Source organism: Sesamum indicum, linkage group LG3, assembly GCF_026168435.1.
Source record: "Sesamum indicum cultivar Baizhima isolate 11 linkage group LG3, ASM2616843v1, whole genome shotgun sequence".
Classification (NCBI taxonomy): Eukaryota; Viridiplantae; Streptophyta; class Magnoliopsida; order Lamiales; family Pedaliaceae; genus Sesamum; species Sesamum indicum.
In genome coordinates, this window is record NC_142659.1 from 30,357,020 (window position 1) to 30,384,065 (window position 27,046).

At 37.5% G+C, this 27,046-nt stretch overlaps 7 protein-coding genes across 7 annotated transcripts; 3 read left to right on the forward strand and 4 right to left on the reverse strand.

The window, feature by feature from the left end:
* Positions 1-1,070: 1,070 nt before the first annotated feature.
* Positions 1,071-3,860, forward strand: LOC105159382 (uncharacterized). The gene is made up of 2 exons (XM_011076428.3): positions 1,071-1,439; positions 3,354-3,860. The coding sequence occupies exons 1-2, from the start codon at positions 1,324-1,326 to the stop codon at positions 3,559-3,561; spliced, it is 324 nt and encodes a 107-aa protein (XP_011074730.1). The 5' UTR covers positions 1,071-1,323; the 3' UTR covers positions 3,562-3,860.
* A 1,742-nt stretch (positions 3,861-5,602) lies between these two features.
* LOC105159383 (NADH dehydrogenase ubiquinone 1 beta subcomplex subunit) lies at positions 5,603-8,559 on the forward strand. Its single transcript, XM_011076430.3, has 4 exons — positions 5,603-5,839; positions 7,098-7,143; positions 7,261-7,302; positions 8,361-8,559. The coding sequence occupies exons 1-3, from the start codon at positions 5,730-5,732 to the stop codon at positions 7,300-7,302; spliced, it is 198 nt and encodes a 65-aa protein (XP_011074732.1). The 5' UTR covers positions 5,603-5,729; the 3' UTR covers positions 8,361-8,559.
* Positions 8,560-9,155: 596 nt separating this feature from the next.
* LOC105159589 (DUF241 domain protein, putative (DUF241)) lies at positions 9,156-10,619 on the reverse strand. Its single transcript, XM_011076701.3, has 2 exons — positions 10,469-10,619; positions 9,156-10,164 (listed from the first exon to the last, which is right to left on the reverse strand). Exon 2 carries the CDS (start codon positions 10,162-10,164, stop codon positions 9,439-9,441), a length of 726 nt encoding a protein of 241 aa, XP_011075003.1. The 5' UTR covers positions 10,469-10,619; the 3' UTR covers positions 9,156-9,438.
* Positions 10,620-12,173: 1,554 nt separating this feature from the next.
* LOC105159590 (uncharacterized) lies at positions 12,174-13,257 on the reverse strand. The gene has a single exon (XM_011076702.2). The coding sequence runs from the start codon at positions 13,077-13,079 to the stop codon at positions 12,228-12,230; it is 852 nt and encodes a 283-aa protein (XP_011075004.1). The 5' UTR covers positions 13,080-13,257; the 3' UTR covers positions 12,174-12,227.
* Positions 13,258-14,211: 954 nt separating this feature from the next.
* Positions 14,212-15,159, reverse strand: LOC105159591 (uncharacterized). The gene has a single exon (XM_011076703.3). The coding sequence runs from the start codon at positions 15,138-15,140 to the stop codon at positions 14,316-14,318; it is 825 nt and encodes a 274-aa protein (XP_011075005.1). The 5' UTR covers positions 15,141-15,159; the 3' UTR covers positions 14,212-14,315.
* A 922-nt stretch (positions 15,160-16,081) lies between these two features.
* Positions 16,082-19,115, forward strand: LOC105159384 (ATP-dependent zinc metalloprotease FTSH, chloroplastic). Its single transcript, XM_011076431.3, has 5 exons — positions 16,082-17,556; positions 17,821-18,067; positions 18,159-18,342; positions 18,479-18,650; positions 18,742-19,115. The coding sequence occupies exons 1-5, from the start codon at positions 16,270-16,272 to the stop codon at positions 18,961-18,963; spliced, it is 2,112 nt and encodes a 703-aa protein (XP_011074733.1). The 5' UTR covers positions 16,082-16,269; the 3' UTR covers positions 18,964-19,115.
* Positions 19,055-25,905, reverse strand: LOC105159592 (serine/threonine-protein kinase BSK1). The gene is made up of 9 exons (XM_020693065.2): positions 25,284-25,905; positions 25,034-25,169; positions 23,190-23,323; positions 22,930-23,035; positions 22,095-22,180; positions 21,189-21,377; positions 20,349-20,513; positions 20,150-20,263; positions 19,055-19,431 (listed from the first exon to the last, which is right to left on the reverse strand). The coding sequence occupies exons 1-9, from the start codon at positions 25,593-25,595 to the stop codon at positions 19,177-19,179; spliced, it is 1,497 nt and encodes a 498-aa protein (XP_020548724.2). The 5' UTR covers positions 25,596-25,905; the 3' UTR covers positions 19,055-19,176.
* Between the last annotated feature and the right edge of the window lie 1,141 nt (positions 25,906-27,046).

Consider the following 27,046-nt stretch of genomic DNA (forward strand, 5'->3'; position numbering starts at 1 on the left):
CGGTAACCATACCTATGGACCCAGCACGTCGGCATTGATTGGCTAAGCGTGGCTGGAGAATTCGATGAGTTTTCTCGAGATTCTTGCAGAAGTGCGCGGTAAGCCTGGACCTCCTTCCATCAATACATTGACACGGACGGGGCCCCGCTTTGGACAAGTGTCGGTTTGACGGTGCAGGACCTTCTTTTTTGGATACCCATGGTTAGGAGTTGGCATTCAGCTTCATAACCCTTATTTTTTAAGCTTCCACTTCTCTGTCGGCGGGCCCCACTCATATAACAAATAATATCATTTTTCTCAAAAAAAAAAATAATAATAATACCAAGACTTTCAAGTACCTGGCTGCAAATAATATTAGTGTAGAGATTGAGATAGATAAATTTTAGGCTTACTCATATTGAAATTGAACTAAATACTGACCTCATCCACACAGCCACAAAGACTAAATTGGTTAGGCTAATGGTCCTTTAATCTGCTAATGGGCTGTGGATTAACGAGTTTGAAAATGCTATTCGATAAAATTGTGTTGACTCCTTTAAATGTATTGATTTGAATTTAAATATAATTGCTATAGCCATCATTAAATATATATCATAGGATTTTATATTATTTTTAATTACATATATTGATTAAAATTATTAATGTGTATTTAATCACTCATCAATACTGTGAAAAAAAAATTTAAAAATACAAGATTCAAGGTGACTTATTTCTCCTTGACCTCAAAGAACTAAACAAAAGCATTGAAAATTGGCAAATGGGCCTGTATTTCCATTGTGGCAAATAGTTTGGGCATGGATCCGGTGGTAAGAGAGTCTAGACCTAACAAAACCCAATTCAGTAATTAATGCCCCGATCCAACCCAAAACCTGATGGGTCTCGGACCCGGATCCATACCAGGCATATCGGGTCATCATCACTACCTACCTCTATCTGTGCCAATATTTTAAAACCAAATTTAGCTTAATAAATCAATTTTAGGATTTTTGTACTAAGCCTCCTCTAATGTTGCTTAGCTGTCTATTTAACGAGGGGTAATTTCGTACAGTACCTGAAATTACAAGGATTCGAAAATTATAATATACGAAAAATCATCAATTAAATGAACGCTGCTGTAGCTTCTCCTTCATTTCCCCCTTTTTTTATCCGATCGTCAGCTGAAATTCGCCGTCGCGGTGGTCGGTTTCTGAGCAGCTGCCGCTCTCCATCCGTACAGAGAATCGAGTTCGGTGGGAGATATTGAATTCTGTGTATAGAGAGGGGAGCCAAGAGGAAGAGGAGAAGGAAACCGCGTGCGACGGCGCTTGGGGCGGAGATAAGAGGATGATAACCCGATCGAATTTGGCGGAGCAGCTGAGAGAGTATCAGATTCGATCTAAACACGATTGGGCTTCCCTTTCGTTTTTCTCCTCCACCTCCGTCAATCTCAGCTCGTCTAGGTACTTTGTTCTCTTTTTTAAATTGTTAAACCCCTTTTTATTTTATTTTTTTCGTTTTTTCCCCCTGTTTGTTTTATGGTTGTATGCTTACGCGGTCTCTTTGAGGTCGTTTCATTTACTTATATTGTTTGTAGACTTTTATGCTTTAAGTAATTTGGTTAGTAACATCATGCGCTTCCTGGATGTTGTTTCTACAATTAGGTTATCATGGGTTTTGCGTGATGGGGACTTTTTGTTCTGGTGGAAATTTGTGTAGACAATTGGTATTCCAGGATTTCGAATTCATACCATCTTATCTGAATTTTGGTTTTAATAGATTGTGTTTAAGATATCTGACTTTACAGTTTGACATGTGCAAGTGTTAATGGTGAAAAGGTTCCATAAATGTTGAATAAGCGGGCATTCTGGACTTGTAGTATGATTTGCTGAGTATTATGGATGGATCATTAAGTGCTGAAATAATAATTTTTTTTTATGGGATCATATATGATTTGGATTGATATGATATTGTATTTTTAGAGCTACAATTTTGAACATTAACACTCCTTTGCCTTTCCTGGTCCCGAGGTGCTGATTCTCATGAACTGAACAACATTTACTACGCCAATCACATCAGCATTTAGATGACTCATTTCACGAGTGAATCTATAAGAGAAGGGTTTGCTGTTAACCTCGTAAAGGAAAAAAGATAATAGAAAACATATAGGGTATTGATCTTCAACATCAAATCTTTGGTTATGTTAAACTACCTCATTTGCATTCTCTAAAAATGACCCACTGCAGCATCGAGAACTCTATCATTTACTAAACAGATCTATACAGAGTGGCCATTGACCAAGTCTAAAACAGTTATCATGGAATAAATAAGAAAAAATAAGATCAATTGGTGAAACTGTAACTGCAAGTCAGCTAAAGTGTTTATTATATATAAGAAGACATTTGAATCTGCATTGACAAAATGAAATTTGGTTTGCAGCTAGCTACTTGTCGCAGGGATTCAGATTATCAATTTAATAGTACATTTATCAAGGATACTAGGGTGAGCATGACTGTCAAATTTCTATATTCTGTAAGTTGATTCAGATTCGCAAATAGGAGGTCACATATGTCGTCTCCCGTCATAGTGTGAAGTCATTGCACGAAATTAGGTACCTCTTTGTGGCTATTCTCTTCTCCCAATTTGTGTCCATTTGGCCTTTACTTTTCAAGTGAAACTGGTAGCTTCAGAACCCACTATATAGATAGCTTCCTATTAGATTGTACTGGTCATGGTCTTCTCCTTTCCTGTCTTCCAGATGTAGAATCTGATCGGGCACTTTACATTTGAAGGGATAATTGAGGTTAAAGTACTGATAGTAAGTTGGTCAAGTCAATTTTCTGTGAAGTCAAGGTTATGAGTTTCCTTTTGTGAAAATTTACCATAATGATAAGTAGCTGTTGGCTATTTCCTGGAAGCTGATGGACTCATAATACACTTTGAGAGGCATCATCATCCTAGATGAATTGCATTTCGTGCATGGAACTAGTTCACAGTAAGATTGGTAAAAAAGGTTGATAGAATCATTGAATTAGTACTCTTGTTTTGAAATACTAATTGGTCGACCCTGTGATTTCTTGGAAATGTCTTCTACTTGTATCCAGAATAGGTTCTTAATTGCTTTTCTTGTTATATTCATGAGATAGGTTGTTAGTGTTTAAACTTCTTGAGGCGTCCATTTTGACATTTTCACTAATCAAGGGATTTTACTGCTTTCCTTTCACCCCCCTCACAGTCCATGTTATGTTTTAAGGTTTTGTTTTCACTTGCGCCATTTATGATCTAACTGTTATTCGATATAATTGCGTTTCCGCATCCTCATAAGAATCTTCACAACAATAGCTTCTGATATATAATTGTCCCGTTTCTGGTTGCAGAGTTGACGTTGCGATCTTTGTAATATGGGAACTTGTCGTCTTAGCTTTCGTTGTTTTCTCAGCTGTCTCATTGTATTTTAGGCATTTGAGGCTCGCTATTATTTTGTTATGCATTACACTACTAATGCTTTTATGCATGAAAATTACTAAGAAAGTAAAGCTGGCTCGGAAGAAAAAGCGAAGGATGCTTCTTCCTCTATCTATGTAGATTTGAAAATTTTTCACAAGGAGCAACTTTTTGATGTAGATTGTGAGAATTCTTGACCATTGCTTCTGGTCAGTCTTTCCTTTCATGTAAATGTACTTATTGCTAGCTGATTAAAGAATCTAAGTGGTGTGATTCTTGCTCCATCCAACAGGAAGGATGGTTAATGTAGTTCTACAATGTATTGATTGGGCTGACGGGTTAGTCGCCTCTAATCTCGGTTGGTTACCTCTGTAGGTTTCTTCTTTCCTAAATTATCTATATTCTTGTTATTATTGAAAACTGAAAAGCGATTTTATTTAGTGGTGCCCGCTGTGCGGTTTTGATTTTTTTTTTTTTTTTTTGAAGCTATTTCAAATTGAATTGTTATTGGTGATTTTATAAAATAATTGTTTAAATTGCTACTTTTAAACCAAAATCAAAGGTGCAGTTTTGCGCGGTTTTGGACCTTTGGATGTTTTAATACTTATACAAAAATAAGACGCTGAGACTAACAAAAAAAAGAAACAAATGTTTGTATGTAACAATCAAGAAAGAATATGATGCATCATAGGCTACAAACTCTCTTTATAATTTTAAGTAGATTAAAATATAAAAACATAGTAATTTAACAAAAGTCAAGGGTTTGTTATGTACATGTTAAATATATTATTGAGAAAGCAAATCAAATTCAATTGCATCCATGATCAATATTTGATAATTAGTACTAGGTGCATAAGCACAAATTAACTGTTAGTATATAGCACAAAGAATCTTTACAATCGTGACACTTATTAGTATTTAATGTTAGCAAAAAGTTAAAAAATTAAAATACATTTAATCATTCATACAAATTTAAATTTAATGAAGATTCCTTTCAAAATTATTAGTATATGTCTGTTAAGGTTGCAGAAGAGCTTGATTCTTAGAAGGACAAAATCATTATCAATACATTTTATTGAGAGAAAACAAAGATAAAAGATAAAAGGACATAATAGAGATAGAAGGCGGTAAGAGAGAAGAGAAAAAGGGCGGGGGGGGGGGGGGGATTGTGGAAGGAAAAAAATGAATGAAAAATGGGGGGAATCATCGAATGAGCTTAAAATTTGAATTGATTTAAATAATTAAACATATTTATTTTGTATAATGTGCAAATATATATTTTACAAAAATGAGCTTTGTAATATGAATTTTTGATAATACATGAATTTTGGGCTTATATAATTTGAATATGAAAATATTCTAAAAAATAAATTAGTTTATCAAATTATTATATATATAATTCAAAAAATTAATTATATATTTTGTGTTGCGGTGCGGTTTTTGAAAGCTCTAAATTAAAACCAAATCAATAGACTGGTGTGATTTTATTCTAAATTTAAAATTATGAGTTAAAAAATAATTATAAAAAATAATTTGATTGGTTTGAATTATTTTTATCACCCCTACTCGTTTTTATACTTCCCTGGGTTTCTCAGTACTGGCCCGCATTGAGTAACAAAAAGTTATGCATAAAATTAGATGATTTAATTATGAATAAAATGACAAATTGAAAATAGAAATCTAATTAGAGAAACGTGGATTTATATATAAATATTGTGTATCTACTATTGCAAAGCAAAAGTGATATGTGGTTTATTTCTATATGGTATTACTAAAATGTCCTTCTAGCTGGAGGCCGAAACAGAAGAAAAAAAGAAGCATCATCTATGTATTTAAAGTTGCCAATCCATATATAATTTGATAATTACCATTTAAAAATATATAATTATGATAAAATACATAAACATTACTGTTTTTAATTTTATACACGTGTCGAGTTGGCAGCCTTAAAAGATCGAGGAACATGCTCAGCCCAGTCCTATCTTTATTTGGGCCTTATCACTCATTTTAAGCCCAACTTGAATTGGGCCTGGACTACGTCAAGTCGTCGACCCACCTTCAACCCCAACTAGCTAAGGTGGTAAAGTTGTCTATTAAATATGAATTTTTTATTATCCCAATATGTCTATTAAAAGGTTCGAATTATAAAAAGTGAAGAGTTCGGGGGTTTAATTAGGATTTCTCCAAACCTGAGGGGGTTGCGGAATTCCCATTTTGACGTTTATTTCTTCCTCCCCAAATCGGCTTACTTCTTTTCATTAGTTCAAACCTAGGAAATCCAATTTACAGCTGAGAAAGAGAGAAGCAAAATGGGAGGAGGACACGGCCATGGCGATGGCGTGACGTACAAAGGCGTAACTTTGCATCAGCCTAAGCGCTGGCACACAGTCACTGGCAAAGGCCTCTGTGCCGTCATGTGGTAACAAAATGCTTATATATATGCATACAAAATACACTTAAATGTAGAGACATGATTACCTATTTATTTATTTGATTGATTCGGACCATGTTAGATCCGTATGCATCGTGAATTCAAACTGATTCCCGCTGTAAATTTTGTTTATCCTTTTTCGTTTGGTTTTATTTTGTTTTACTGAATGATTGTTTTGCTAATTGAAGCTTTTCTCGTGGGAATTTTTTTTTTAATGTTCTAATAATAGATGGTTTTTTTTGGGGAGGGGGCTTAAATCAAGTTGGCTGGGTATTCCGAAGCTGATTATAGATTTCAAAGTTTAGCTAAATTATGTTATAATCCACTGTATGGATCTATGCGATCTATCAATGTCCTAAAGCAATTCAAACTTTGGGAGATGGCAATGGGACAGGATTGTTTATATGATGTTATTCTTGAGGAACTGGAGAATGGGCTGCTTAGGATGTGGGTCGTGAGCCTTTGCTTGTACTGAAGTTTAAGATGAATGCTAATTGTGAATACCTGCAGCCAACACTTTGGTGAATTCATGTACGAGAATTGGCTGGTTGTTTTTGGATGACTTTAATTAGTTGGGCGTTGCTAGTTGACTGAATCAATCTAAAATACTGATGACTCTGATGTTTATAGTGCATAATGATATATGCTTCTTGTTTTTCATATTTGCTATGCCTTTTTTTTCTTCTTCCTGTTTTTATTTCCTTTCCTTTTCCTTCTCTGTGGTGTGATGTATTATTGTAGTAAAATTAGTTTTGGTGTGGTGATTGAGGCTTCTTTGAACTGAGATGAAAACGTTGTGCTTAGAAGTAGTAATTATTGCTTCTTATTTATGTCTTTTCAATTTTAAAGCTTCCCATAAAACAGCACATGTTGCATTTGAGATGGACATCCTGATCCCAGAGAGTATTCTGCGTATAGAATACACATAGACTATCCAATGTTTTAAAACATGATAAGGCCGATGCATTCTTATTTCATATGAAGTCGTGTAAATGGAAGCTCAAGCATCTGATCGTCACTCACAATGCCGTAAGATAGAAAGGCCTAGAGATTCAGAGATAGCAAGTTGTTCCCAAATCTATACTTTTGATACTATATGCCATTCTTTACTTGATATTCTTGTAAGTAATGTTTTATTTAGAAATAGTATTCCTTTGGTTGTAGCTTCCAAGCATCTGTTGATGCGTGCCTGTCTGCATAAGTTAATTGTTTTTTGAGTTATGCTGTTAATATGTTGTATTTTCAGGTTTTGGATTCTCTATAGGGCAAAGCAAGATGGTCCTGTGGTGTTGGTGAGTTACAATGCTTTTCATCATCTATATTGTGGCAATTTCTTCTGTTTCAAATTGTTGTTTTTTACCTTGAAGTAGCGTGGTCGAAAGATTTTCTGAAGTATTTCATGCTCTCAGGGTTGGAGGCATCCTTGGGAAGGCCATGATGATCATCATTAGGTAATTATTTATTCCATCTAGTGATGTTACTGTTGCATGTGAAGTGTGTAGCAGTCTTTTGCAAATAACACTGTCATTGAGTCTCTATGATATTAGATTATACTTCTTTTAAAGAATACTAATATTGCATAATAAAGGCAATATGATACATCCCAAATTGATTTTCTCGTAAAAGAATCTTTAGGTTTATCTACTTATCAAAACACTTCTACGACATACATGCATGGACCTATATATCTACAACTTCATGGAATACAGACAATAAAGCTTGTTCACTTGATGTCTATGCACATTCAATTGGAAAAGTTATCTGGATGGCTGTTTGGGGGAGTTGAACTGCTGGTCCTAACATGGTCTTCTAATCCATGCTTGTGTTGGGATCAGTCACGACCCTGACTCTAGCAATCAAAACTTGCACTAGCATACATGGACTAAAAGGCAATCCCATTCATAAGTAATCTTCACGAGTAGCAAAATAAGATTTAAGAGAGTATATGTAGTTGAAGTTCTAGGGGTATGAATTCCAGAACTAGTGGTGGTGAGTGATAAACAATGAAAGAATTGTCTGATGATTTTGCCTATCATTAAGGTTCTTTGTGGAATTTAATGAACATTGCAGATGGGTGATGTGTTACTAGAAGGCTTATGTAGAGGTGCAATTGGATTCTGTTTTTGACGGAACAACTTAAGGATAACATAGATTTGCTGAAATATAGGCAAAGGGTCATCTTTTATTCTTTCCATATAGGCTTGTGGCTTTTATTTATTGCTTGAATAATCTAGCAATGATCTAGCATATTTATGATGAATTTGTGCTGCACATATATAATGCATATATGCATTACGTGCCAGAAGGAAGCATGGCTTCGCAACCAATCAAAGTTACAATTCATGCCCCAAAGTTATCTACTTGTTTTCTCATAGGTTACTTAGTGTTTGACCAAAAGAAAGAAGCAAAGAGCTCGCCTGGTTCTCTCTTCATATCACCATATAACGTCATCCATTAGTGTGCACCATTATCAGACTTTTCATTTGGTTCTGCTCTTTTTCTTTCCCAGAATTGTGATGCAACGCTGAAATGGAGCATGGAGCTTGTCTGCCTATCTTTTCTTGGGCCCCTCTTTCGGTTATGTACAATAAAATGACTTAAGAAATGTCATCTTAAGTTGATACATTGAATGATTTTTCGACAAAATCGACTGTAACTTCTTATCATTTTATCAGCTTCGTGCTTCTAATACAATTGTTGAAAATGAATGAGTAGGAGAATCTTCACTATACACCATAAGATGGCTAAGAAAACCCTTTGGGACGTGCATAGCCGTCCCTAATAGTGCAACATATATAAAAACGATATCGCAGCTTGATTACGGAATTTGTTGAAGATGCACAGAGATTAGGTCCATCAAGGTGGGTCAACCACTTTTGATTGTATACGTAGTTTGAATCCCGCATTAACAAACTGCCTGCAATTGGGTTGCTAGGACCAAATGCTTCTGCCTCACTACGACTATCTTTTAGGGAAATTCATCACTGGCCAAACATCAAGCACCAAAAAGTGGCGCCATAACTGAAATCACATGCAACTATATTAGTTTTCTTAGTTATTATAATGAATTCGAAACGTATCATGTATTACTCACTTAATTTTAGTCTCTAAATCATTTCCCAAATCTTAATTACTTGACCTCAATAGTACGCGATCAAATATGCCGGACACGAGAAGTCCCCACTCGAATTTCGTGTGTGCATGTTTATTGCGTGAGTATAAAATAAAAAGAAAAACAGTAACCGATTAAAGTTTTACAATTGATTTAGCAAAGTAGAATTCTTATAGCATAAAAGATAAAAGAGAAAAAGAAAAACAATTTACTCTCGGTAGAATTTCAAACTAGAAAGAATCAAAGAATACATTTCCAATCCAATGTTACTTGGGTGAAATCCCACTAGGACTTTTAACCCTATTCTCTGTGCCAGATCTAAGACACCGACGTCAGTGTTATTCACTATTCAACGGCCCATTGAAGCAAAACCCTAAAAAAAATCTGGTTCAATTGTTTGTTCACCAGTAATAATCAATCACGAAATAACTGATTGATCATCAAACTAACTGGACACTGATTTCATCGATCCGGATTAGGTGGTCAGTATGTTGAGAAGCGAAGCCCTTGTTCTAACCAATCTTCTGAACATGTGATCCAACTCAGCTTCCATGTCTTCCACCACCGTCTCCACCTCCTCCAGCCTTTTCGCCACCGACCGTATCTCCGTCGCCTCGCACTTATCCCAGAAACTTAGGCTATCCACCCGCGTCAGTTTCAGCCTGAATACCGGATCCTTACGCCCCGAACCCGTTTTCCCGTCCGGGTTGGGCAACGCGATCAACGACAATAGCGATCGTACGATCATCAAAGTTGTGGCTCTCACTTCCTTCAGCAACTCAACAACCACCTCTAGGTTTTGGTCCTCTTTCGGCTGTAGTGAGGCGGCAGCAAGGCACGTGTTCTTCATCCCCTTGAGCGAGTTCAGTCTCTTCAGAATTGCCTTCTTCAGCTGCTTCCTCGGGAGGCGGTAGGGCTCGAAATGGTTCCCAGCGTGATCGGCGGCGGTTTCAGTCGCGGTGGCGGCGATACGGCGGAACGCGGATTGGAGACTCTGAAGGTGTTCCTTGGTAAGGAGGAGAAGGTCCTTCGCGGCGGCGCACGAGTCCGCCATCTTCAGCGACGCTTCTGACACCTCGTTCGCCCATTTTTCCCGGCCGTGGTGGATGATTTCCAGCTTGGTGTGCGGTGAATGCAGCAACCTGTTCACCGAATCGTGCAACTCTCTCAGAGCATCAAAATCAAACTCGGGTCGCGACATCTGGTACATTGGATATGAATGCAACAATTAAGTGAATGCTCTTTTTTCTACAATCAATCGATCTATATATATATATTTCAACTTGAGTTCTAAAAAAGAAATCAAACGGCGTCAGACGGGTCAGAAACAATTTTGGACCCGCAAAAAGCAGCAGTCAGTAAAGGAAATCTGTGTGGGCTGCTGCTGGGTTTGATGGCAATTCCGGCGAATGACTGACTACTTATATATATAAAAGTAAACACTCGAACGATTTATTTAAATTTTCAGAGGCAGAGGGAAAAGGAGAGGAAGCATCCTTAATTACCCCATGTGTGTCTGATCATCATCATCATCATCATCAACAACCAGCTAAGGATGAATGAACCAACCAAATTGGACAGCAGGAAATTTCCATCCATGCACGTACACAATATTTTACAAGAATTGATGTTGTCTTTTGGTCAGGCAGTCGTACGTTCCTCTCTAATTTGTCAGCAGCAGCAGGTGCTCAAGTCATAATTTGGATTTGGACATCTTTAAATATTCTTATATTATTCTAACGAATCAATCACTATCGCACAGCTTTTGTCTTATCCGAATTTCTTTTTAGAATTAATTATTGTACCGGCAATTTCATAATTTTGTACCTTATTATATTTACACTATGATTGCCGCAGGTTTAATAATACATAATATACGAATTGAATACTGATGTAGAGGTAAAAATTATACCATCTAAAAAAAGCTACGACCTAAGAGATAAAAGAATAGGGAAACAGGATGACAAGAAGTTGAAAAGCGTATGATTACGCCAAAATAGACGGAATATTTCCACTTAGGAACACAAAAATTCTGCCCGCAAATAGTTACAATGAAAATTTTACTAGGCATAAAATACAAGTTCTTATACAGAATAAATAGCAAGATATTTTTTATATTTTGGAAGGATTCGTATGAAAGAAAGAGGAGATTTTATTCGAGTCCACAAAGGAGGTGAGATTTTATTCTTGAAGTGCTTCTAAAAAAATTGGCATTTATTAAGAAAAAACAAAACCTTTTTGACATCGACGACTTGTACAACAAACCACATTAAACATGATGTGTTAAAAATAAGTATTAATTACATTTCTGACAAGTAACTGACCATAAGATGTAAAAAATCAACATGAATATATGATTAGGAATAGAATGATATTATAAAATGTTAAAATTTGACCTATTTTACTAACATAAATTTACAAATAATCGAATCTAATTAATACAAATCAAAGTTGATTAATCCGGGGTGTTGGTGTACGGTAATCCACGGCAGTGTGAAGGTCAATGCAGGAGGGATGAATTATATTCTTCGCTGATCAAACATAATGTTGCTAACCACCAAGGCATAAGTAATTGAGGCCGTTGATCTGCACGCATCTCATAATTATTTTCTTCTCATTATTAATTAAAAAAATTAATATATACTTTTATAGATCATTTGTAATCGAAAAAATAAGGTCTCACTAATGTAAATTTTATATATTTTTTTGTACTGAGTTATATATGAGTCCGCATGTTGTAATGGGCTTGGTGAAATTAAATTGGGCTCCAAACTCCAATAGAAAAAGTGGGCCTGGGTCAGAACAAGTTACGGCCCGTTGAAAAACTTGGGGGAGTGGGCTACCTTTGTAACGGGCCTTAGTCTTTAGATTGAAAGAGATATTAATGAATATTTACTATAGTTATTTGTTTTTAAGCATAACAATTAGCTGGAGGTTATATTTCTTATGGTGATTGCAAACTGGTACACTGCTACTATACAAATTGATCAACAAATTAAAACCCTCCAAAACTTTAACTCATGGTGGCTTCCCTATGGAAATCATTAAGAAAAATCATTGTTAAATATCTAAAGGTGCATAAGTCCAGCAATCTTGAAGTAGATAGACAGATAGATCGATGGAATTTTGGGTTGAAGATATGTATATTAAACTGATTGTACTGGTAAGTTGATTAGTATAAAGATCAGTATTCATTTCTCATGTCATTTACAACAGTATATAACTATATTATGTGTACAAAATTAGGACAGCCAAAGAGGGTAATCAATGGCTGAGGACGTTAAGAAGAGAAACTCTAGTTTTGACTAAACTTCTAAAGAAGGTTTCTAGTCCTTCTTCAAGTTCTTGGATGGTCATTTCTGAAGCTTTCAGCTGCTTCAAGATGTTTTGGACGTTGATCATGTCGTCCTTGCTTTTAAGGGACTTCTCGATTTTCAATGAAAACGAGTCCTCATTGCTGCTTTCTTGATCCTCCTCAGAATGCATACGGCTACCTTGAGTGAATTTTGAGAGCAAAGACCAACTTCTCTGAGTTGATCTTCCTTTTGCCCCTGAAACGAGTGTCAATATGGACTTTAGGACTGAGAAACCAAGGGCTTCGGTCTCTTTCAGCATCATTGCGATGGCCTTAAGATCACAATCTGTGTCTGGGATTAGAGTTTGCTTGAAGCTCTTCAAGTTCTTGACGTACTTGTTGACCCTTTTGTTGATCTTCTTTCTTGAGGAATCATAAGTATTGATATCAGCTTTTACAGCTGTTTCGCATCTGTTTCTCCTAATGGAGGATTCGAGTTCTTGAACAGCTTCTTTGGTTGAAATCACAACGTCTCGTGAAAATCCACAAAGATCAACGAGCTCAAGAGACCTGTCGAGGATCTCATCAGTCCAATTCTCACCTTGTTTATGGGAGATGATTTGATGGACTGAAGGCAGCTGAATCAAGCCATTGATGCTTTCTTGCAAATCTCTGAGGCTAGCCAACTTTTTTAGTACAGAAGTGGCTGAAGTTGATGCGGCCTCTGAGGACTTTAACCTGCGCAGATGGTTTTCAACACCATCGATTTCTGGATGAGATTTAGATGGCAAACTGTTTGATCGGCAGTGTAAATAAGCCATCTTTGCTGTCAAAGTGAACTCTTTCAAGGCTGGATGTACAATTTGAGTCTCGATGAAATGATGTTGATGTGTTGAAGCTATCTATTCGGCATAAACTATATATAGGATGATAGACAAAAAAAACAAAAGGAATCTATTACACTTATAAGATCTCACGGCTTCTGTGTAACGAAATGTATATTCATCATGCCCGAGCACCATGTCTCCTGATTCTTGAACAACTAAAAATGTAAATCAATCATACATATACCAAATTCATTGTAAATACTGATGTTGCAGCATGAGAAATCTTGACAGACTTGAAATTTTATTAAATTATAGTACTGGTCGTGCATGGAGCAGACGCAAAAATCTTCCTATGTGAATCTGTGTTCCAACTGTCGTGTACGGGGGAAGAAATGATCAACTTTATTAGGCTGGAGTGTTTTAGATCATTTGACAATGAGGAAAATACATAGGCCTTTCATAAATACAGAACAAAACATGTTCCGTTTAGTCTGTAGTTAGACAGCATTCGAGTACTGTACGTAGTCCTTGTTGGAAACAAATTCGTACTACATACAGAGCATGGAAAATGGTGACTATTCGATAATTAATCATTTATATGAAGAACAAAACAAATGGAATCTTGACAGCTTAGCACTAAACAAGCACACGGTTGCTGTGTCATATAATCATATTCATACTAATTAACTATAATCATCAACCACATTGCTTCTGTGAAACTTACCAAGTCAACGACTAACTTTTTGCAGATTAGAATTCATCAAGCTGAAAAGAGATGTAACTATGCATGTTATCAGCTAATTCTGCTATCCTTTGAAGCTGGACAGATATTGAAAGTCTTCTTGTTTAACTGAAACATTACTACTGCTACTTCCAAACGTTTCAATCATGGATGTAGCAATGAGGCACCCAAAAAAGTTATAGATTGACGTCTGAATCTGTGAGTCCAAGAAATGTCTTGTAACCGAAGTGTTTACCCAGCCCACCAGTCACCACAGGTTTCCCTTAATTGTGAAACTAGAACAGCAGACAAGTTGAAAAGAGAAACATCCGTCATTTTAGATAGAGATTAAAGGGACATGGATGTTGAAGATCTATAAACTGAATTTTATATCGATGATGGAGTATAATTTATACAACTATCTCTATTGATCTTTAATCTCATTTACATAAGTATACAACTCTATGGTGTGGTCAAAATTGCAAAAATGAGCAAAAGCCAGAAACAGGCTAATGACTCAGAACATTAAGAAGAGAAACTCTTGTTTTGACTAAGCTCCTGAAGAAAGATTCCAGTCCAACTTCAATTTCCTGGATGGTCATTACTGATTCTTTCAACTGATTCAAGAAATCAGGCACTGAAGCAGCATCCACGCCATTAAGGTTCTTGTGGATATTCAGAGCGTAAACGCTTCGTTGCTCCATCTCTAAATGAACACGTTTTGATTGGGAGAATTTCGAAACCAGGGACCAACTTCTTGACTTTGAACTTGCCTTTACCCCTGAAACAAGCATCAGTACAGATTTCAGGACTGAGAAGCCAATGGCCTCGGCTTCTACCAATGTGCTCGTGATGGTCTTGAGATCCTGATCCATGTTTAGAACATCTACAGGAGAAGATTGCTCCAAGCCCTTGAAATTCTTGATGCATTTCTTGACAGTTTTAGTAACTCTCTTTCTCGAGGCCATATAAGCATCAACATCGTGTCCCACGACAGCTTCACCTCGTTTCCTCCTAATAGATGATTCAAGTTCTTGAACTGATTCCTTAACCATGAACGTAACATCCCGAGCAATCCCACAAGAATCCAGTAGCCTGAGAGATCCGTCAAGCAGCTCATCAGCCCAATTCTTGCCTTGCTCTTGCGAGAGAGCTTGCTGGATTCCAGGCAACTGAATCACATCATTGATAGTTTCGTGCAAATCTTTGAGGCTAGCCAAGCTTGAGCAAACAGAAGAATCTGATGCCCTTAACCTGCACAAATGGTCTTCAACATTTTGCATCCAGGGATGAGATTTAGATGGCAAACTGTTTGATCGAACGTGGTTAGCCATTTTCAGTCAGGAAGGGATGAACTACGGAAACGAAATGAGATGTCGAAACCACCATAGCAGCAGGTGCTATATATAGAAGAATGAACAAAAGGGACAGAGAGAATATTATCTACTCAAGATGTCTACTATTATTGTTGGTTTTTATTTCTCTATTTGCACACGATGACCTTGTCATGGTGGTATTTGGACAGGAAGGCGACCTAATGCTAGAATTTCATGTGAACCAGCAAACAATGCTGATGAAATGGATCTTGGAGATCTAAAATGTGATCGTTTTCATGTCTGATTTCCAAGAAATGTTAAGACCATGTGCCCTTCTTGAACTTGAATACCCGTGTGCAATTATTGTTCTGTATTTAAGTTCAAAGTGAAAGAAGGTCAAGGTGGATTATAGTTCAAAACCTGTCACTAATTAAGAAATTATTTTAGTAACCTGGAACCAGAATTAGGAACAAGAATTTCAGTAACATGTTGGAGTAATTATGTTTGGAAGTTCTTGTTCCAATCAAGTTTGAACATAACTGATCAAGTAATATAATGGTCATGTAACTAGTGAATAATTTAAAAATTAAGACTTTAACAAGTATATCAATTCATTTAGTAGAAATGAAATTTATTGGTTTTTCTTGAGGCGAAAATTACTGAAAATATAGTGAAGTTTTTCAATTATGCAAAAAGCACATAAAAAAATACTTGAAAATTTCAATAAATTTCTAATAATTTTAGATATTCAGTATATATTGACATTATTTTCATGTGGTGTTTCAGATGCCATACTATTTTAATAAATATTGCCTTTTTTTAAGGAGAATTAAATATAATGGTTGCCATTAGTGTCCAGAAAGACTACTTCCAGTCCGCTTCTTTTGTCCGCACTCTCCACTTCCCTTTCAGTGCATAAAAATCAAAGCAACCACGAGTGGATAATACTACACACACGTAGAACCAACCCAACCAACATCCTCATCTATGGCTTCGATTGAATCATAATTCGACTTAGATTTTTTCAACCCTGCAACTCTTAACCAAATTTACGCTCCTTACACTTCGACAAGTATCGTTTTCCCTCTTCCCCTAACCCTATAAACTTCAAGAAATCAGAGGAAGCAATAGACGAGCTCAGATTTTCATGGCTTCAACATTAACAAACCCTCTACTTTCCTCCAACTTCTTTGGTACCCAGATCTTCATTTCGCCTCCCACGCCAAAAACTGTCCCTAGATCATTCTTAGTGCCACAAGCAATTCTCAATCGCAAGAATTCCAGCAAATCAAAGAACGTCGCAAATCATGCTGCTCTTGCTGCCTTACTTTTTTCTTCAGTTACTCCTCAAGCATTAGCACTCGATAGTACTCCACCACCTGCTCCTGCTGCGCAAGTGATTGAAATTGAGGCCCAGAGGCCCGGGCCGTCATCACCCTTTGCCCAAAATCTAATCTTGAATGCGCCAAAGCCTCAATCCCAGCCCACTTCCGACCTCCCTGAGGGTTCCCAATGGCGCTACAGTGAGTTCTTGAATGCTGTGAAGAAGGGAAAGGTTGAGAGAGTGAGGTTCAGTAAAGACGGAGGTGTCCTTCAGCTGACAGCCGTAGATGGGCGCAGGGCAACTGTGATTGTCCCTAATGACCCTGACTTGATTGACATTTTGGCAATGAATGGCGTTGATATTTCCGTCTCTGAGGGTGATACTGGAAATGGGTTGTTTAGTTTTATTGGAAATTTGCTCTTTCCTTTTCTTGCCTTTGCTGGGCTTTTCTTTTTGTTTAGGCGAGCGCAGGGGGGTCCAGGTGGCCCTGGAGGGCTCGGCGGGCCAATGGATTTCGGGCGGTCCAAGTCCAAGTTCCAGGAGGTGCCTGAGACTGGTGTGACATTCGCTGATGTGGCAGGGGCTGATCAAGCAAAACTGGAGTTGCAGGAAGTGGTCGATTTCTTGAAAAACCCTGATAAGTACACTGCACTGGGTGCAAAAATCCCGAAAGGTTGTCTTTTGGTTGGTCCGCCGGGTACTGGGAAGACCCTCCTGGCAAGAGCCGTGGCTGGTGAGGCTGGGGTGCCCTTTTTCTCATGTGCAGCATCAGAGTTTGTGGAGCTGTTTGTGGGTGTAGGAGCTTCAAGAGTGAGGGATTTGTTTGAGAAGGCCAAGTCGAAAGCACCTTGTATTGTGTTCATTGATGAGATTGATGCCGTGGGAAGGCAGAGAGGAGCAGGTCTTGGTGGTGGGAATGATGAGAGAGAGCAGACCATTAATCAGCTGTTGACGGAAATGGATGGATTTTCGGGTAACTCAGGTGTTATAGTGTTGGCAGCAACTAACAGGCCGGATGTTCTTGATTCTGCATTGTTGAGGCCGGGGAGGTTTGATAGACAGGTAACTGTTGACAGGCCTGATGTTGCTGGGAGGGTCAAGATTCTTCAGGTCAGTAAGCTCTCTGGTGGCCTTCTTTAGTTTAGTTTGTGTGAATGTGGTTTTACGGAGTGATGATGTTTAGATTAGAACGGATGTGGCATATTCAAGGCTTAAAATGTTGAACAGAAATAGTCGCATTCCAAATGTTGAATAATGCTTAAAGTTGTTACTGATAGTCACTGGGTTCAAATTTATCAGAAATTTGTTTGCCATGTTAAGCAGGGGATGATTGTGGGATATCCTATTCAATAATGTACATACTGATTATGACAGGTGCATTCCAGAGGAAAGGCCCTCGCAAAGGATGTTGATTTTGAAAAGATTGCCCGGAGAACACCAGGTTTCACTGGGGCAGATTTGCAAAACCTGATGAATGAAGCAGCCATCCTTGCAGCGCGGCGTGACCTTAAGGAAATAAGCAAGGACGAGATATCTGATGCGCTGGAGAGAATTATTGCTGGGCCAGAGAAGAAAAATGCTGTTGTTTCTGATGAAAAGAAGAGGCTGGTTGCTTATCATGGTACAAAACAAATGAAAATTTGTTTTGGAGTTGCCTTTTGCTTTGTGCTTCTTTTGGTTGTCTAACTGTAACATATACATTCGTGTTGTAGAGGCTGGACATGCTTTGGTTGGTGCGCTGATGCCAGAGTACGACCCAGTTGCCAAGATCTCCATCATTCCTCGTGGCCAAGCTGGTGGACTTACCTTCTTTGCTCCAAGTGAAGAGAGACTCGAGTCAGGGTTGTACAGTAGAAGCTACCTAGAAAATCAGATGGCCGTTGCTCTTGGTGGAAGGTGGGTTTTGCATTTTCAGTGCTCCCTTTACATATACAAGATGTAGTTCAAACAATCTCTGATCAGTCTTGAGACTTCATCACTCCTTAATAAGCTATGTTCCTTGTGTATTTTCCTGTACACTTTGGTCATGCAGGGTTGCCGAAGAGGTTATTTTTGGACAGGACAATGTAACAACAGGAGCATCCAATGACTTCATGCAAGTTTCAAGGGTTGCAAGGCAAATGGTTGAGAGATTTGGGTTCAGCAAAAAGATTGGACAAGTGGCCATTGGTGGACCTGGTGGAAATCCCTTCCTTGGTCAACAGGTGCCTACTACTCTTCTAGCTCATCTCGCATACAATCTTTTCTTCTCTTATTATATTATTGATGGCTGAGGCATACACTATATAACTGCAGATGTCAACCCAGAAAGACTACTCCATGGCAACTGCAGACGTTGTAGATGCGGAAGTCAGAGAACTGGTAGACAGAGCATACACAAGGGCCAAACAGATAATCACAACTCATATTGACATTCTACACAAACTTGCTCAATTGCTAATAGAGAAAGAAACTGTTGACGGTGAAGAGTTTATGAGCCTTTTCATTGATGGCAAGGCGGAACTATATGTTGCATGATTCTATTCTAAATGGAACGCAAATCTTGTTGTATATTTAGATCAGCATACGAATTGTACAAGTTTGAAAAAGATAGTTACCGTTCAACATATTTGAGTCACAAAAATTAACACGAACATTTACTCAAGTAATGTATGTATTTTCGCTGTGCATGATGTGATTACAACAGAGTTGGCCATGCCATGATTTCTTCACAATTAATTTACAGATAGGTTATGATACTTTTCCACCTCGCTGCTTCTTTTCTTCTAGCATGGCAGCCTCATTCAACATATCTGCTGCATCTTTGTGCATGTCGAGCTTGGCAAGGGCCACAGCCTGCATGTAAAATGCTGTGGACCATTCGGGGTATATGCATTGTGCTTGCATAGCATCTCGAAGGGCAGCATCTGGCTGATCGCACATGAGATAGCAAAGGCTCCGTCGTGCATGGACGGTTGGTGAAATCATGGTACCCACATCTATGAACTGCACATATAACCAGATCAGTCTGGTAAAAGAATTACTATACAAGTAATTTTCCTCAACCCAAATCTAGGGCCAGTTATACTTGTTTTCAGGGACTAGAGATTAATATCTTAAAAGAAAGTCACCTATGTTGAACAACAGTTTCTCTCATAGATGTTCCTGAAGCAATAACTATGAAATCTCAAAATGGATTTCACCTTTGCTAGTACATGTGAAATGATGCCTAAGATATGTGAGATCCAGCATGCACAGTTGAACAGAAATTTGCACAGACAAAGACAAAGAAAAAGTTCTGCTTAAGCATCTATGGCTCGTGAGACCTTTTTTGGTAAAAGGCAAACAAATAAATGCATCGACATAACAGTTGTGGACTGCATGTTGCCAGAGAATATTATTAACCAAATTCAGAAGAAAGGTTCATATGTATTAAATGGAACTGAGACGAGAGATAGTAGCATGGGCTCTTAAACATGTGCGATTCTTTTTTGCATCAGAGCAAGAAGCTAAAGCATGGGGAATAACATTTTTGGAGCTAAGAAAACAAACAGTTCCATGACCTTGTGGACGAACTGCATTGTCAGAGATTCCTTGCACTTGGCTTATTGAAACAAAGTACAAACCAGGAACTTAATGGTAAGGCAGTCTGCTAGTTCTTACCAGGCTTTTCTCCCACAAAAAATAAAACACAGTATGCGTGCATGTATATGTCTGAAAATACCTGAGAATAACAATCAATTGCGGTTTTGAATTCTTTGTCACGGAATGCCAAGTCTCCTCTTTTCCTTGCGTCCAACATATCTCTCATTTGTTGAGTCCATTCTTGGAAAGATAACTATTTGGCAGTCATATCCTTACTTTAGAATGATATGCTCACAAGAAATAATTCACTATAGCATTTTTGGCTTTCAATAGCTTACCTCATTGGTTCCCTCGTCATCTTTGTAATGTTGCATCACCAAAAACTGATGGATAGCAGTGAGATCCATACGTGAACAGGCGTCACCCATTGGAGAGAGAGGGTGGGGTGGTGTAGATGGGGCTTCTTCACATTTTGGAATTCCCAACATCACATAAGATGGGACCTGTAATCAACAATATTAACAGGAACATGCTTAACTGTTCAGTATATGAAGTATCACACGATTAATGTTGAACCAAAATGTATTCAATTATATGACAAAATCACTCATTTTCCATTCTTGCACTGCAGTAACGTAATCTAAAAGATAAATGTTTTCTTTATCTTTTAGGTGGTTTAAAAGCCAACAAGCCACATAGGAGCAGCATTTAACTTAACATACGTTATATGAGATCAAACAGCTTCTCACCCCAACCCATGCAAAATGTGGTAGCCACTGATGAGAAGCCAAAACAATATTAACACGATCAACTAAGCAATCTAACCCAGTTTGGCAGGCATTAAAGTGTAATCTTATGGTCTTCAGTATTGATTTCCTGCGAAATGATTATTAGAATATTCCCGTGCAATTTACTAGTGCAGCTGATAGAATCAATTTCTAGTAATTGGCATGATCTGCAGCAAATGCATTGACAAGCAATGTAGGAAGACTTCTATAGCTTCACTGAAAGAAAAGCACTTAGACTTGCTATGGATGACAGTTTATCAATTATTGGCATAATATGCATAAAATCACTATGTCATCATAGTAAAATCTATCATTAGTTTGAAAATTGCATCAAGGTGGCTGAAAGATCTTAGAATCTTTAACAGTAAAGAAACAGAGATTAGGACTTGCATTGGGCTTATTTTGCAAGGGGGCTAGGGTAGAAACAAGATCTTTGGTCTTCGGGCGCTCCCTTGGTTCATACTGCAAACATCGTGAGGCAAGATCAAAAACTACAGTGGCCTCTTCAGTTGAGAAATTACCCTCCAAATGGGAATCCATTAAGAGAAGAATATTCTTGCCCCGTATCATATCCAATGCCTGACATGTGCAAAATGAATATTAGTATGAAGCTTCAAACTACAACACTGCAACCACTATAAAATACCAAGGCATCATATGGGCATAGAACCTAACAGTGATCACCAAATAACCTTAACTGCAACATTATGAAGTACCAAAGTCCCAGGAATGCCATCATTATGTCATGCATTTTACGGATGCAACAATAACGTTTCAAGTAATTATTCGAATAGTTATAGTGCAAAACGGACTAGTAAATACAATCAAAGCCCATGGCATAGAAATTCAACATAAACAGCTATTTCATTCTATGGAATTAGCATTCAAAAATATAAGAATGAAAATAAGGAGAGCCTATGATTGAGGTTAATAGTGGCTTAAGCTGGTTAAGTTACAACCCAAAACAAGGAGCTGGTTGAGGTCCTGCTCCTGCAATCGTAACCAAGCAGAAAGCGGGCATGCATTTGAAGATAGTGAGGGACTTGTTCTAGAGTAAGCTTACAATTATGCCATAAAAACAAATTGATTTTTTAATATATTAAGCCAGCTAGTTCAAGTTAATTGCACTTGCCAATTTCAAAATGACGTAGCAACATTGAATGAGTTACTATAACAGATAAATTGTAACTAAATAGCATGAAAAGCTGTTAGAGATAAGGTATTGTTATCCTGAATGAAATAAAGCATCAAACATGAGTTAGTAAAGCTGATACATAATAGCATGTGATTGCTTACATGAGTTGGAGGAATATGCTTTCCACTAAGAAGATCCAAAAGGACAGTTCCAAAGCTGAAAACAACACTTTCCGGAGTGACTCTCCCTACAAGAGAAACCCAACAAAAGCTATTCTGATAAGGATATATAGGGGGGGGGGGGCAAGAAAAAAGAAAGAGACTCTGAGAGACAGAACCAAGCAATTGGACATTCAATGATGCAACCACATTTTCTCATAAGCAAAAACATCGAAGTATGAATGATCTTTATCGTCTGCAAACTTCTCTTAGACAGACCTTCAAATTCCTTGGAAGTGTCTATTCAAGAAAGATCTATATGTATTTCGTAAAGAACCTACATTTATCAATACTCAAATGAAAATGAAACCAGTAGGGAAGTTTGGCAGAAGCTGAGTCTTTTTCTTTTTGGTGGTTTCTCAGTTCAAATCTTATAATCCCTCTGTTTCAAAGTTTTATTCTCAATCTCCATGATAGTACAACAATTTAGGCTTTCCCATCATGGTAAATTCTGCCAGTTCATGAAATGAACTATTTGAACAAGATGACGTAGTCTGTGAAGAAATCACTGGTGTGATGATAGTCCATCCAAATAGTGTAAAACCAGTTTACAGTAAGGTATATCAGAGAACAAAACAGAGTACAAATTCCAAAACAATAGCATACCATTCCAGGCCTTTTTCGTTCTCATCAAATTTGTCTAGTTTGATGAAAAGAATTATTTGATGATCGTGATATAGTATACCAGGAACCACAGTGGCATGACCAAATTGTCCATCTTAATATTAGAAAGCAAAGTTTAGAATAAGGTGTTAGGTAAGAAAAAAGAATTAATTACCATTTCTTAGATACTCAGGAGGTGTATATGCAAGATTCGTGCTATAACTTTTACCATCCCGGCTATTCTTCATTAATCCAAAACAAGAAAGACGTGGATCTCCATTCTGCCAAAAACAACACATGAAACACTTATCTTCAGTGAAGAATTAAACCCATTCACAGGTGGAACGGAATTAAAAGATGGTGCAAGATTAAACTATTTCCTATCACCCAGCATAAGAAAAGCTTATCTTCAAGATAAAATACAGAGTAATTAACCTCATCAAAGAGAACCCTATAGGCATTCAAGTCATGATACAGTGGGCGACCTTCACTGCTGCAATAATCCAATGCTTCGGCTATATAGAACGCAACTCTCAAACGCATAGCCCACTCAGGGGTTTGATTCTCCCCTAGAGAAAGTATGAAAAATAATTCAAGAAACAATTAGAAGATGAAAAAGAAGATCAAATTTAAGATATTAAGGCTTGTAAAAACTATCTCCATCATATGAAGAGGCAATCTTTCAGGAATAGCATTAATAAGGATCCTCTACCTTCCACCCCCACCCACCCTCACGGCACTTCCCAACCCCGAGCCAAATCCAAATCCAGAGAAGACAAAGAAGAAAAAACGAAATGACAGGAACGCCTTCAGCTAGTTACTGAGACACAACAGTTAGCTGAAAGAACTGATAGCCAACAGATTGACAATGAAAAAAATAGTTTGCAAATGCACCTACGTGAAATTCCTTATTCATGTGCCAAACACAGATAGCATCATCTTCGGATGCAAACACAAGCTGTAATTACATGAGACTAAGACAACACAAGCAACCTTTTTGTATTAAGCAAGTTTTTGAAGAAACCCCTTTTCTCCCAACTTCAGATTGTTACCACATTGTCACGGTCCAATCCTCCTCTAGAGACCTGCTCAGTTAGGGGCTAAAGGAAACCTGGTACAAGTTGGTCCAAATTCTCCCACCACCATGTAAGATGAAAGCATTACACTCATCCCATCCAACCCATGCACGCCTCATGCTATATAGGCCCATCCCCAGCCGCTCACCTCAAGCACTCACAAGTGGACCCCACCGTAGATACCAGGTCTTATTCTGATATTACTTTGTCGTGAGCCTAGTCTGCCTAAGAAGATCAGTTAGTTAGGAGAAAGAAAACCCCATTATATAAGTTAGTTGAAACCCTTCCACAAAAATGTGGGATAAGTGCGTTAGAACTTACTCCCAAAAGTGCATCATCATTAAAGAATAATTAAATGCGTCACAAGCTTTCCTGTGAGGAAATGTTCTTATATGCAGGCACGTAACCTTCGAACTAAGAAATCTTTTAAGTTCATCAGTGGATTGCCACAATTTCATGAAAATACAAACATTTCATGCAGCTCGTTTCTCCCCATTTCAGGTTGTTACCATGTGCGCCAAACGCTGCTTGCATTTCTAACTTACAGAAAAACAACAATCATCGACAAACAAATAATTGATGAGTCACAGGGCTTTACATAACTAAAGTTCTACGATTGCGACCACATAATTTTGATATAAATTCTATTTTGTGAAAACTTTTGAGTTCGCTAACTTTGCCAATGGATTGCTGTAATACGTCATGCCTTCTTATAGTTTATAGACCCTGTACCCATAATAAACAAATTCTTCAGGGGGCTGCTTAAGGGTCAGGAATCAAACATTCTGTTGTTAGAACGAGCTACTTTTACATTACATGGATCAGTCAACAGTAATTGTTGCTGATGATAGACATTGATAGGCAACCATTAGTTTCCAAGATTAAATATGCGCGCTTATCAATCATTCATCTCTGGAACAATGAACATTCAGCAACTTCAGCAGTCCTATTTATTTCACAGCTCAAAGCGAAAGGATATCAGAATCTCAAGAATGACACAATTTAAGCCACCACCAACTCTGAGCCCGACAGCTAAACTCTAAGATGACAACTTAAATAATGTTGCTAAATCCGACAGGCTATGGATTGGACGATATTTACAAGAATTACAAAAATGCACATGGTCAGTTCAAGAAAACCAGCAATGGCAAACAAATGCGGAATTAAAAGACAAATGTACGATATTTGGGCAACACAACATACAGTGGAATAAATGCTTGGCAAGCGTCTCATTAGGCATAAATTCAGCTACGAGCAGCCTCTCATCCCCATCACAACAATATCCAATCAGATTCGCCAGCCTCTTATGCCTCAGCTTCCCCACTTCCTTCGCTTCCTCCTGTACAACAACAAAAAGCATCCAATTACCCGATAACCAAAACCCCATTTCGTTCATAAAAAACTCCAAAAAAAGCTCAAAACTTCAAAGAAACTTATGCGTGTTTAACCGCACAGCAAACTGTTTAGGATCAGGCCAGGCCATTTTGGTAAATTTCTTGACGGCGATCCACCGACGGTTTTGCAGCCGACCCTCATAAACGACATTGGGAGCCTTCTCGCCGCTCTCCGAGACGATATTCTCGGAGCTGAAGTTGTTGGTGGCTGACTTCAACTCCGAAAGCAAAAACTCCGTGAAACCCGCCGAACCTCCGCCGGAGTGGGCACCGTTAACGGAGGAAGAGCGGCGGTGGGCATGCTGCTGCTGCTGCGAGTAATCCTTCTCCGCTGAACGCGGCGTATGCTCCTTGGAGACGCAGCAGCCCATGATGACTCGGTCGAGTTGACTCACCACACCCCTCCGACACGCGAACTTATAAATAGCAGTGGTGCTAATTAATAATAATAATAATAATAATATATAGTCTAAAATAGCATAATCATATGCTATTTTCTAATAACATACACATAATCATCATTAAAATTTCATAATCTACATCAATTAAATCCTCCTTTCCTTAATTCCATTTCCCATTTGAAATTCCTAAAATAAGATTCATATTTCACAATCTCCTAAACTACTGCAAAAACTCTCTTCTTAAAATTTCCAACACTTAGAAAGAGAGTATTAAATGATCCATCCGTGCGGGTTATGAGGAAGAAACGAATCTTTAAAAGTCGGAAATTTTTTTGGTGATTAGTGAATTTAGGGATTTGTGCTTTTGGGTTTTACATTAAACACATTATTCCAAACCATCAATAATTTATTGTACCATATATCATTTATTATAATTTTAGGGATAATTACATTTTATTTTTTTAAGATCTTGTGAAATTATACGTAAATTCTTATAATTTTTAAAATTACATTTAACATTCCTAAGATAGAAAAATGTTAAATGCAATTTTTTAAATCACATAATATTTAATTTTACAAGGTGGAATTATTTAATTTATGGAGGCTGGTATTAATATGAAACAAGGGTGGGAAGAAAGGGATAAGAGCAAAATAGTGAGATGAATGGTAAGATCACAACCGGAATTACCTAAGAAGGAATAATTTAAGTCAACAGGTTGATATTTTTGGTGGGGCCTCATAATTAAAACTATATACTCATGGACCCACCACCTCCAAAAATTCTCAATTATTTCATATTCTAATATACACACATACTCTGTCACTACCCTTAAATGTCAACAAAAATTTCATGTATACTTTTATAAAATTACAAACTGGTCCGGATGGGGATTTATGGATCAATTTAGGCCTAGTGGGATGGGGTCTCAGAAGGGATGGGCCTCGCTCGATAAGACCCAATCACACCAATCATACAGTGTTACCGTACCATTAATTTTAGGGTTAATTACACTTTCATCCCTATAAATTGAGAAATTATGTTAAAATTATACTTTATTAATATTAATATTTTTCATTCAAATTCTATCAATGAATTTAAATAAATATAATTTTAAAATATTTTCATGAGAAAGTATAATTTTTTACATTTTTATAAGAAGTTTAAGTGTAATTAACTCTTATACGTTTAGATTGTTTTTTTGTCATGAAATTAAGTTTATAATTTAGAAAATTAAAAATAAGTTAATTATCTAACCGTCGGATATATTACCCATCAGGCATAACATTTAGGGAGCCGACATAAAGCCATTTCATTCAACCCACGAATACGATTCGTTCCGGACGAGAAGGGCCACAATCAAATCACGTAAAGAAACTGACCCTCCCAGTCCAATTGCTGACCCTGCAACTGTGCTGCCCAC

Bases quoted from the DNA above. Each gene is read 5' to 3' on its own strand.
- LOC105159384 (XM_011076431.3), top strand. From the start codon at position 16,270: ATGGCTTCAACATTAACAAACCCTCTACTTTCCTCCAACTTCTTTGGT. The intron at 18,068-18,158 runs GTACAAAACAAA...TTCGTGTTGTAG, and splicing joins GAGGCTGGTTGCTTATCATG to AGGCTGGACATGCTTTGGTT. The intron at 18,651-18,741 runs GTGCCTACTACT...ATATAACTGCAG, and splicing joins ATCCCTTCCTTGGTCAACAG to ATGTCAACCCAGAAAGACTA.
- LOC105159589 (XM_011076701.3), bottom strand. From the start codon at position 10,164: ATGTCGCGACCCGAGTTTGATTTTGATGCTCTGAGAGAGTTGCACGAT.
- LOC105159382 (XM_011076428.3), top strand. From the start codon at position 1,324: ATGATAACCCGATCGAATTTGGCGGAGCAGCTGAGAGAGTATCAGATT. The intron at 1,440-3,353 runs GTACTTTGTTCT...TTCTGGTTGCAG, and splicing joins GTCAATCTCAGCTCGTCTAG to AGTTGACGTTGCGATCTTTG.
- LOC105159383 (XM_011076430.3), top strand. From the start codon at position 5,730: ATGGGAGGAGGACACGGCCATGGCGATGGCGTGACGTACAAAGGCGTA. The intron at 5,840-7,097 runs GTAACAAAATGC...TTGTATTTTCAG, and splicing joins GGCCTCTGTGCCGTCATGTG to GTTTTGGATTCTCTATAGGG. The intron at 7,144-7,260 runs GTGAGTTACAAT...TCATGCTCTCAG, and splicing joins AAGATGGTCCTGTGGTGTTG to GGTTGGAGGCATCCTTGGGA.
- LOC105159590 (XM_011076702.2), bottom strand. From the start codon at position 13,079: ATGGCTTATTTACACTGCCGATCAAACAGTTTGCCATCTAAATCTCAT.
- LOC105159592 (XM_020693065.2), bottom strand. From the start codon at position 25,595: ATGGGCTGCTGCGTCTCCAAGGAGCATACGCCGCGTTCAGCGGAGAAG. The intron at 23,324-25,033 runs GTATGTTGTGTT...TACTTTCTCTAG, and splicing joins TGCCAAGCATTTATTCCACT to GGGAGAATCAAACCCCTGAG. The intron at 19,432-20,149 runs GTATTTTCAGAC...TTATATGTGCAG, and splicing joins CAATTGATTGTTATTCTCAG to TTCATAGATGTGGGTACCAT.
- LOC105159591 (XM_011076703.3), bottom strand. From the start codon at position 15,140: ATGGCTAACCACGTTCGATCAAACAGTTTGCCATCTAAATCTCATCCC.